Raw genomic sequence first — 11677 nt, forward strand, 5'->3', positions numbered from 1 at the left:
ATATAAATTGTTAGCCTTCCCGTTTCTAGCAGCCTGGTAAAGCCTCCATTTGATGATGCCTTAATTCTTAAATTTTATAGGTGGTAATGAAGTACAGAAAGTGCCAGTGGGGAAGGGTCAGGAATATCAGGCCATCCCAGTGTTGCTGGGTAACGGTGGGCATAGAGACCTTGGGTGCTCCTCTGTGATTTGTGGTTAGAGTCGATGCTGTCTGGTCTCCTCTGGGCCTAACATGAGGGGCTTGAGTCCTCATGGAGACACCCTGGTCCAGAACCGCTGGAAGCTCTGCCCTTCTGGTTCGCATCCACTCAAGAGGCAATGCTAGAATACTTGACAGAAAAGTTTTCATTGACAGAAACCAAATCTGAGCCCTGTAAAGCAGTGAGTGGGTTGTATAAAACAGTCATTTTATCCTTAGATAAATTGACTTTAGAAAATTAATTTGTATTATTTGTAATGGTTGGGCAGCAGGCTTTCTCATGCAGACTTGAACAGGAAAGTTCTGAAATTGGGCAGAGTGCTTAGAAGGCTTTTCAGCTGAGGACTGGAGGAGCTCTTTCACTTCCAACCCACTGGAGGCTACATGAATTTCTGGGGCCCTATCAAGCAAATTATTTTCTTTTCCCTCCCCATCCTGTCTCCTCGAAATACATGCTAGAGCAAGGGAAGGTGCCTGGGCTCCACCTTCCCCAATTTGCATCTCAAGCCCAGGAGAACCATTTCTCTGGTGTGATTGGGGATGGGGGGTTGTGGCTTGCCCTGCTAGCAGAGAACCTACCTTTGCTTTAGGCACACCTCCATGGCTCACAGGCAGCTTTGCCAAAGCCGGATCCATTTTCTATTGAGATCACTAAATACCTCATCATGAATCTAGAATAAATTCTTTAGCTTCAGTACATACAGATTGAGACTGTCAAGTAATGCACTCAACCTGGAACACATCCATCCAACCAGGCAAGGCAAGCTATCCCCTGAAGAGGCCATGGGCCTACTCCTACATAGTGCCTATAGCCAGAAGAGGCTAAAAATATCCCTCTAAGGCAGGGGTCTCAAACTCGCGGCCCGCAGACTAATCCACGAAGTTCAAAATATTTTGGATAAAATTAAGTAAGCCTAGGGGCCTACTTGTATTTTTCATTTCTCTAGCATCCTAGCTAGATATTAGCTTAGTTAACAGCAGTTGTGATGCGAACTACAGTTTCTGGTCGTTTTGTGACACTGATTAAACTGCATGTACAATTGTGCTTGTTGTACTGATTTTTTTTTGTTTTCAACTGCAGTGAGAAAAGTGTTGCGTAACAGTTGCCTTTTGTAGACCTAGTGCGGCCCGCCTAACGGCTGTGATCTTGCTCTGCGGCCCACATGCTGAGTTGAGTTTGAGACCCCTGCTCTAAGGGCTGCTGGCAGAGCCACAGCATACTACAGTCACCTTGACAATAGCAACTCTTTTGTCTTTGAAAGTAGATATTCTGAAAAAAATCCTGAGTCACTCCTTGTCCAGTCAGGGACCCAGGGGGAGAAGGGAGCAAGCGAAGTGATTTGGGACCAAAAATGAGAGAAGGGAGTCTTTCTCATAGAATTCAGAAACTTATCCAAAGACAGTTCCCTTAGGAACAGCCCTAGAATGGTTTACATCCTGTTTATACATTCATCTTATTTTTACATTCTGCCTTTTCCATCCTTATGCTTTTTTTCATACCGTTTGTTCTTCCTGAAATACCCTTATTTCTCCCATTCTTTGCATCTCTGCTGATAGACATTTTAGCCAGCCTCTAAGGCCCAACTGAGATGTAGCATGCTCCAGGAAGTCCTTCTTGATTTGCCTTTGCTGACTTCCTGACACCCTACAGCTGGTCAACCCCTCCAGGTCTGTGGTGGTAACCCCTTACACCTTTGTGCGCCCTGCAAGACTCAATGGTTGGATGAATGGATGATGGTGAGGGAATGTTGCTTGCATAATACGGAGATAAATATATAATATTTTTTAAACAACATACAATGTTCACTGTAGAAAAAGATTAGAACATTCTGGAAAGCAAAAAAATAATAATTTAACTGGAAATACCACTGTCTAGATACCTGTTAACATTTTATGTACTTCCAGAAGTTTTTCATGTATGTGTAATTAGCATCATAAAATACAATGTTTTATAACCATTTTAAAAAATAGTGAGTATACATATTACTCTTCTTTATTTTCTGTGGCCGTGGAGATACTGTAATTTAAGATTTCCTGTTGATGAAAACATAGGTTGTTTCCTGATAGGCCAGCACTGCCGTGCGTGTTCTCACACACTGCTGTGTGTACTGGCTGTAGAATGGCTTTAGACAGTGTCCTGTGACCCTCCAGGAGAGGATCATGGTGTGCCCTCCCAACCCAGAGTTTCTTCAAAACAAAAATAATTTTACTGTTTTATTTTAAATTATAAAGCTAAATGAATACTGGAAGTTAGGGCAGTGCAGAACAAGTTTTTATATGGAAGATCACTTTAACTCCCAGTAGAGGCCAACCATTAGCATTCTAGTGCACAGCCTCCTGAATACTCTTTGCTCATGTGCACAGAAATAAATATGCACAAGTGCCATTGTGCTTGTTTGCTGTTTCACAACCTCCTTTCAAGTTTTTATTCAGCTACATGTCATGGATTTCTTTCCTTATTAATGAATATAGATCTTTATTGTCCTCTGCAATAAGTATATATTGGTCCCATTATATAAGACATCTGTCCTCTATTGATAGATTTCCACTTTTTTTTTTTTGGTCGGGTTGAGGAGAGCTGTTATAAACAATGAAGGGAATATATTTGTACATACATCTATCTTTGCACTCACTTTTATTTCTTTTTCTCATGATAAACTCCTACAAGAGAAACTGCTGAAACCAGAAAAACGAGAAGTGGATAGTGGATGGATCTGTTGTTTGGTTCAGTACTGAGCAGTGCAGATAGAGCCCCTGGGAGCCTGTCCAGGACAAAGTCCTGGAATCCCTCGTTCTCTAATGACCCCCCCTCTTACAGATTGGCCCGGATTCTCGTCCGCCTGCCGGCACTCAGGCTGATGAGCTCCAACATAACAGAAGAACTTTTTTTTACTGGTCTCATTGGCAATGTTTCGATAGACAGCATAATCCCCTACATCCTCAAGATGGAGACGGCAGAGTACAATGGCCAGATCACCGGAGCCAGTTTATAGTGCGCCCCACACAGCTGCTGAGGAGCAAAGGGTCCTCCTGGGATGGCTCAGAGACACAGAAAATGAAGTAGTAGTATTTTGGTATGTGCAAATATTTCCAGTATGTTCATTACTTCCTACCTGGTTTCTTCTTATCTCTTAATCCCTGACAATAGCAACTAAAAGACTAGTAGGATCCTTTCCTGCCATAAGAAATGTTTTAATGCCTTTTGATGAAGCAGCAGGTTTTGGAACAATCTTTTAACTCAATTTGTATTTAGAAATTCTCAAAGGGCAAAAAACAAAGTTTTATAATGTCAAGAGACTAGTATTAAAACTAAAAGAACCTAAGAGAACAGTATGTGTGTATATATAGTAAAAATGTCCTTGGAATTAATAGCTACTAATTACCAGGGTAATAACATTAGCACTTTCTAAGCACTTCTTTTTGATGCATAAAGTTAGTAACATCTTGTCTATGCGCAGGGCAAATGGAAAATTGTATACATCTTGCCAAAATGCTAATGATTTTTGTGAAAATGCAATAGGGTACAGGAGACAATCATTTACTTTTAAGAGAAGAAGGCATCATTCCTAATTGTGTGCACACTTTGGTGGTATTGAACTAAATTCCTGTGAGCAAATGAAAATGTGCTTATCTGTATCATGCAGAAAGTGGGAGTGTGCTAGCACAATTGGTGGCGACCCAGCTAAAAGCTTCCTCAGTCAGAGCTGATGCTTGTCAGGTTCCCTGCCCTCTGGTCCTGGTCTGTGAGAGGCATCTTCTGATGACTGATTCTCAGAATTGGATTGCGACCAGACATTAACTGCCAATTCCTGCAGCAATTGACACCATCCCCAAATTACCTCCACCATTATGGACAATGAAGCCTTCTGACCAAAAAGTGCAAGTTGGGCATTTTGAACCCTTAATAGTAGTATTTCTTGAATACAATCTGAGGGTGGCTGCAATTTTCAGATGGAGGGATGTAGCCTCCCTAGAAGTGTGAGGGTTCCCCTTTGGGATTCTATTCCAGATGCCCCTTGAAAAGGGCCTGTTTTCCTGCAGTTCAATAATACTATGGGGGTGGGGTATGTATACAGGATCTTGCTGCCTGGTTAGGGCAGTGGTGGTGAAGCTGAATGGAAGGGTGCTCTCTTGACCTTAAATATCAGGGTTTTTCAGAATGTCTCCAGACTCAGCATCTCTGCTGGCAAGTCTTTTAATGGTACTGGCCCACCGTGCACTTTGATTCCCCCAGGTGTGTGCCAGCAAACCCTGGAGCATTTAGATGATGGATGCAGAAGCAGGCTGCCTGCTCCTTATAAAATAACCCTTAATTCCCAAAGTTATCTTCTTTTTCATAACTTGTAGCAACCATCGTTTACAAGAACTGAATGTGGTTATAAGGAAGTTCTATCTAGAGAAGAGCACCCATAAATACCCATGGAAGTGAGCTGCAGCGAGCATTTCCTATTTGGGAAAGGTGTTGTGCCCAAGACTGAGACAGGTACTTTGCATTTTCTTTTTGTATAGCCCAGAATAATAAACTACAATGTAAGGTTAAGTTTGCATCTCTTAAATCTTTTGATCAGATGATATCCAAAAAGGTCACAGTGCACTCCCTGCCTCCTGGGCACTCTGGGTCTGGTTCAGGCCCTCAGTCATGGTGGGCACTTCACAAGTTGTGTGTGGGTGTTGGTCGAGCCAGCCACTGGCTTACATCATAACGGGATGCTTTATTCTGAAGTGTTAGCAGCACTTTATGAAAGTCATTAGTGAGAATTAAGTGGGAGCAGTCTAACCAGTTCGAATTCCAGTTTGGATCTATCATTTATAGTTCATGCCTTGGAAGCAAATTTTGAAGAATAGTGAGGTGCCCATTATAAAATAATGGAAAGGATTTAATCTTCCTGGCTTAAATTTTTGTTTTCTAACTATGAAATGATTTAAATTTCAAAATTAAAACAAAAACTGGCCAAGACAATGGAATTAAGGCAGGTCTATATCATTTCTGCTTGTGAAAGGTTTTAGCAGAGGGTATTTTGAAGCACGTTCATGCATCTTACACAGCGAATTGTCTATTTTTCTTTTCTTTAATTTTTAAATGTAAGCATGTCTGTTGATCACAAAGTGGCTCCCTAGAAATATATTGTGTCTCATCTTTCAGATTTAAGTTCTCAGTGTTGGTGAAAAGGCCCACTGGTCAGCTCCCTCATTCCCAGGGGCAGGCCCTGGGAATCCTGTGTCTACTAGACTTTTAGATTCTGGCTGCCTTAAGATAATGGGTCAGGTTAGCCAGGACCTAGGCTGCAGTCCTGATGAAGCCACTGCTTATATGTTGGGAAGAGAAGGTGATAACTAGCAGGAAAGTGAACACTTGAATAGGAAAGTGCCACACTCCAGCAAGATAGCCCTGGAGAAAAGTCAGTTTAGCTTAGGAAGTTGCTGATTCTTACCCAGTCCTTTTTCCTTGAGTCCCTTCACTGGTGGTGGCTGATCCCAGTGGACCATTTGGAGGTTTGAGCACTCCTCATTAGTTTCCCAGATCCGTTTGGCCTTACTGTGAAGGTACCTGTACCTTAAAGATCTGGTCCATACTACCTGAATTCTCCCTGCCCCAGATCATTTCAAACATTTGACAGCAGGTCTATTCCATTTCTTGCCAATCTAGTTCAAACAAGTAAGCTCAAAGTCAAGATTTATTGAAAGGGATTCCAAGCAGATATTTGGGCTCAACTTTCATGAGGCTTTTAACCCAGGTTAGTAGTTTCAAACTCTAGATTTAGTGAAGTAGGCCAGCCCTACACCTGAATCTGAGGGAAATAAAGCAGGAGTGGGATTCTTTGCCATGTAGCCTACTCACACGTATCCTACTGCTGGCCTAGCCAGTCATCCCTCAGTGAGAAGAGGTGCACTGGCTCAGGGGGGCGGGGGGACAGGCAGACACCGTTGCTCTGTAAGGAAATGGACTCTTTCTAGTGGTATCTATATGTTAGACAGGCATTGTTGAAATTTCTTTAGTTCATTACATATAACCATAAAATAGGACAGGAAGAGACTTAGATAAAAACCAAATTACTCATGCAAATTAATACTTTCCAAGTTGTGCCTGGAAAGTATTTTTAAGGCAGTGTGTTACCACCCTTCTAATTTGAGATTTTTGTATGTTTATTGGGGGTTATTTATTGTCTATCTTTGTGGGATTCTTTTCTTGTTTGGGTTTTATATTTAAGTTCCTGTATAGTCCCTTGTATGATGTGTTATATAATATCCCTTGAGGGATTTTCTAGCTTGTCAGTGTCAGTATTAAATGTGGACTCTGTTCTGAGGTAGTTGCCACCAGTCTTTGTGATAGCAATGGACATGTCAAACCTGGGCTGCCCAGCATGGTGGCAATGCACTCTCTAGAGTGAGCTTCCTTAGTGGGTTTGCTTATTTGGGCAACAGCCATGTCAGGGAGCCAAGAATCAGGAGGACTCTAGTTGTATGTAGTGCTTTTATTATAGGGAAAAAACATCATAATCCTTAGGGGGTAGTTCCATCAGAAGAGTCTCACTCTCTGCCTGACAAGCAGCCCTTGGCTATGGATCTAAGTTCTATGACCTGGTTAGATTATAGAGTCCAGAAGCACGTGGCAGTCCTTTCCACTGGAAAGGGCCAGATGTTCAGTGGGGCTATAAGTGACATTTCAATTCTTCTCTGAGTCCAAGTCATGACAAGAGTCATCTTCTGACACTCACCTTTATCTTGGGAGGTCAGTGCCCTTTAGATCCTGGTAGGGTTTGAGCAGGCAGGACAGATGACCCCGTGCTTTTGTCCCACTTCCATTTCCTAGATTGTGTGGTTCTTTGAAAATGTTTTAACTTTGATGTGAATTTGCAATCAAGACAGAGTGGGTTTGGGGTCTCTTGTACACAGGGCTCTAGACCTCCCCGTGTGCCTCCCACCAGTGTGCACATCTGTGTGTCCAGCCCTGAGCTCCCCTCAGCACATTGTGCGTGTACAGATTTATAGGTTTGTATGACTGAGTGAATGTACATGTGTTTATATCTTCTATATATGTACAGTGTATATAGTGTATGTGTACATAGATGTATATTATGTCTCCAGACATGTAGCCACATATCCAAACTCTCCTAATGTTTTAAAGAGATCTACGATAAGAGTTGCTAAAGTAAATAGATGTGGGTGTTCCACGGTCCCTCAGCAGGATGGATTTGCTGAGATTTTAACTCCATTTTCCTTTGGGTGAGTCTGGCTGGGAAAGGCCATGAATCTCTACTCTGTACCAGGGAAAGTTCCAGTCAGAAAAGGTCCTGACAGGAGAACATTGCTGTTTTCTCTAGAGTCAGACAAGGACTAGGAAGCCGGAATACAGTTTATCCTAATGTCCAAAAACTAGGTGAGGATCTTTAACTGTTTGTCAACATACCTATTTATTGCCTAACTGGAAGGAACTTGGTAGCTTGAGCTGCTGGCCTTCCCAGAGACTGGCTGTCACATGGTCAGTTTCAGAACTGTGTTATGAGGCCTGGCTCCCTCCAATGTAGCAATTTCCCCACTTGTTCTAGACTCAGTCAGCAGACGGTGGGCACTGCCCTGTGACTAAATATTAGTTCCCATCAATCCAACGCCAGTCGGGGGGGAAAAACCTACCAAGTATTTTTTAAAAATAAGCATAAATGTTATGGCTGACTTTATGGCATATAAGTTACAAATTTTAAATTACTCTCCAACTATAGCATGTGAATGAAATCCACTGCCTTTTCTAAATTATGATTTTAAATTTTCAGATAAAAATTGCATTTTAACATGGACATGTATGCCCTTACAGCTACAGATGCCAAATTTTCCTTGTCCAGGTCTATTCTGGTGAATTTTCCCCCTAAATCGGGCTTTAAACTGAGACTCAGCAATCGGGAGCCAGGCCCCGCCCAGCAGTAGTTACTCATGGACCTGGTAAGCATAGGGGCCTAACTGGTGGGAAGGTTGAAAGCTGGCCTGCTGAAAGAAATCACTGCATTACAGCAAAAACATAATCCACGGGTTGCTTTTTTTTTTAATAGCTGTTGAAATGTTTGAAAACACTTCATTGAGACCATAGTACTCAGTGCCTTTTGTGAGACTGAGCCATTCAGCCTCCAGCTTCCCCATCTGTGATGTAAAGAAGCTCCTGCTGTTTCACTGGCCTACCAGCAGTGATTGTCACCTTTCCCTGTCCTTTCCTGTTGTGACAATCACTATTGAAGGTAGCTTTTCCAGTTCAAGTAATACAAATGGAAGCTTGATAGTCTCGAAATGAATATTTAAAATAAAAAATTTCCGTTGGGGCTACTTTTCTTAGCAGCAATCTAAAAATAAAAAGAGCTTTAAAAAAGTATCTTGGGGTAGGGAATGTCAGATATTTTTAATGCCCAGCTATACTTTAAGAAGCCAACAATTTTGGTGTCTTAAAATGTATACATACAATATAGAAAAAAGTGCTCAGCAGCACTTATCAATTGACAGACTGTGATAAAGCTTAATATTTGAATAACATTTGGAAGTAGACTTTACATGAAAAATGGCTTTTCTTTAGGAAAGTATAATCAGTTGTCATGTTAACAACCAGAGCATTCATGGACTCAAATGCTGCTGCCACATACAACTCAAGTGCTGGAATATTTTTCTATATCCTCCCAATTATCTTGTATAAACCAGTGTTCAACTAGTTTTATAACTAAAAAACTGCACATTTTTCATAGTACAAACCATAGTTTTTACCTGTAGTTTGGACCTGTTAAAATGTAGCTAAGTATATTACCAGCCCTTTTAAAAGACATCTGTTAAAGGAAAATTTGGATGTTAGATTTTCTTGGGACCGTTTCTGTAACCTCTGCCCTTTCCAATATAGAAAGTATTGTTTATGCCATTACATTTTAATTCCAGGTTTAAAACCTGTTGAAAGCTGTAGCTTAAAATCAGCTTTGTTTATGTGATGGCATTTAAAAAATAGCATGTTCTTTTTAAACTGAATTTTATATCTAATCAATGTCTTCAGTCTTGAAGAAGAATTTGCATTGTTGTGTTTGTATATAGAGTATTGCAGTGCATGAATTAGCTTTATGCATTTTATTAAATGCTGTCTCAATGTGGCATTATTGTTGTGGCTTAATACTACTACCTAAATGAGGTTTATACTATTAAAAGTTAATTAAAGACTAACGTGCATCCTGCTCATCATTTTTCCTCATAATAGTAATAACAATAATGCCTGACCGCCAGAAGCCCCCAGAGCGCTCTCACCTAAACTCCAAGTAGATGGTGAGGAAGTGTCCTGAACTCAGAACCCTATACTTCACCTTAGACTCAGCCAGAGTAACTTAGCCCCTTCCATTTGATGAGCCACTGGACTGACTGACGTTTCTGGAGCAGGGCCTGGGCTGCCAGATCTCTCAGATTGCCATCAGAGACATAGCCAGGCCTCAGACCAGACAGGACATATTCTTAAAGTTTCAGAAGTCATCTGCCCTCTAATTTTCAGATTAGGATTCTGAAGTACAAAGTCAAGATTTCTTGGCAGAACCCACTGGCAGCCAAATAACTTTAAATGGTTTGGCCAGGTAGTACTGAAAATGAAAAGAAATTTGGTCACTTCAGCAGAACAAGGTTGAAAACCATGTGACAAACATTGGTTATGCAAATAAAATTAAGAAACATTCTGTCAATCATAAAATCCTCATAACCCCTTAATAATTTCTTACTATTCCTGTAGCTTTTAAACCCATCTTTTGCCTGACCTATGGTGGCAAAGTGGATAAAGCAGCAACCCTGGAACACTGAGGTTGCCAGTTTGAAACCCTGGGCTTGCCTGGTCAGGGCATATATAGGAGTTGATACTTCCTGCTCCTCCCTGCCTTCTTTCTCTCTTCTCCCTCTCTCTAAAATGAATAAAGTCTTTAAAAATATTTTAAAAAATAAGCCCATCTTTTGGCCCTGGCCAGTAGCTTGATGGATAGAGTGTTGGCCTGGCATATAGATGTCCTGGGTTTGATTCGTGGTCAGGACACACAGGAAAAGTAAGCATCTGCTTTTTCTCCCACCTCCCCCTTCTCTCTTCCTCTCCCACATCCAATGGCTCAGTTGGTTTGAGCATGGCTCCGGGTGCTGAGGATGGCTCCAAGGATAGCTTCTCTGGAGCATATTAGCCTTGGGCGCTAAAAATAGCTCTGTACCCAAGCATCATCCCCAGATAGGGTTGCCAGGTAGATCCTGGTCAGGCTCATGAGGGAGTGTGCCTCACTATCTCCCTGCCTCTCACTAAAAAAAAAAAAAAAACACACAACCACATCTTTTATTATTATTAAAGTAGGAAATGAAAGACAAAGGTTTAAAAAGCTAGTGCCCCCTAGTAGTGTTTATTTCCATGAATCATTATCTGCTGCCTATGATGAAATAGTTCACACAAACATAACAGGAATGCCAGACATTTATTTCTTTAAAGAGGGGTCTACTAGCTGGGTTCAGGGCAATCTTAGCTACCTTTTTGTGCCTGTGGACCATGAAGGGAAGAAATACTTCACCAGCTATGAGGACAGACCAAAAGGAACAAACTGAAAACACCTGGTGGCCCAGTGGAAAGCCCAGTCAGCTGGTGTGAAGGCCATGCTACAGTAAGCCAGGTTGGAATGGTTAGAAACATTGCAGGAACTGAAACCAGCACCCACAGGAGGGATTAGAATGAAGGGTAGATTTTTCTAGCCACCCTTCAAAATGGTGATGGGAGAGAAGGCACAATGAACAAAACTGAAGCTTTCCAGTTACACATTAGACCCCTCATGCCCACCACACCTCCCAACCCCCAAAAGCTATCAACCTAAACACAGATCTGGTACATAATCACAGTAAACTGTAATATAAGCATCAAATGTAAAAAGAACCAGATTTCTCAATTTAATGGGATAATCTCCAAGTTTCAAACAAAACACATTCTGGTCTTACATCATTTTCCATAGCCAACTACCTCTTGGGGTAATGCCCTTATTCCCATTTTACAGAGTGTGTTAGGCCTTGACCAAGGCTCTATCAGAGAGGAACTCAGACCTTAAACCTGCTCCTCCAAGCCCACCTTGCTGCATTCCATTGGGCAAAGTCTGCTGGTCTCTGTTTCCACTGCTCTTGTAATCCAGCTTGCCCTTTACTTTTGACCAAGTAAACCTGTTCTTAAAGTGACCCAAGAGGGCTGTGGTGTTTCCTAAGGGCTAAAACCAGCAGTGGCAGCAATATCTGTGACCTAAGGAGGAAAGAACTACTAGACAGACCCTCAGTAACATCTCACCCTCTTACAAACATTAAAAGGAGAACTGAGCAAGACGGTTAACTGAGACACAGCCTCTAGCACCAGTCCTTCAGGAAAGGGCCACAAAGTCTTTTTTTAACAGAGATAGAGGGACAGATAGACAGGAAGGGAGAGAGATGAGAAGTATCAATTTTTCGTTGCAGCTCCTTAGTTCATTGATTGCC

The 11677-nt window shown here is 41.7% G+C and overlaps 1 protein-coding gene across 7 annotated transcripts in view; it reads left to right on the plus strand.

Moving 5' to 3' along the window:
* The window catches only part of NR2C2 (nuclear receptor subfamily 2 group C member 2), a 115284-nt gene extending 105911 nt beyond the window's left edge, over nucleotides 1–9373 (plus strand). For 6 of the 7 annotated variants that reach the window (XM_066351888.1, XM_066351889.1, XM_066351887.1 and 3 more), the window contains one exon: nucleotides 3018–9373. In XM_066351888.1, the coding sequence (XP_066207985.1) occupies nucleotides 3018–3192 (175 nt within the window). In that variant the 3' untranslated portion in view covers nucleotides 3193–9373. The remainder of the gene's footprint in view (nucleotides 1–3017) is intronic. The other variant, XR_010747248.1, reaches the window with a different exon arrangement.
* The last annotated feature ends 2304 nt before the right edge of the window (nucleotides 9374–11677 follow it).

The sequence above is a fragment of the Saccopteryx leptura genome, chromosome 10 (assembly GCF_036850995.1).
Source record: "Saccopteryx leptura isolate mSacLep1 chromosome 10, mSacLep1_pri_phased_curated, whole genome shotgun sequence".
Lineage (NCBI taxonomy): Eukaryota > Metazoa > Chordata > Mammalia > Chiroptera > Emballonuridae > Saccopteryx > Saccopteryx leptura.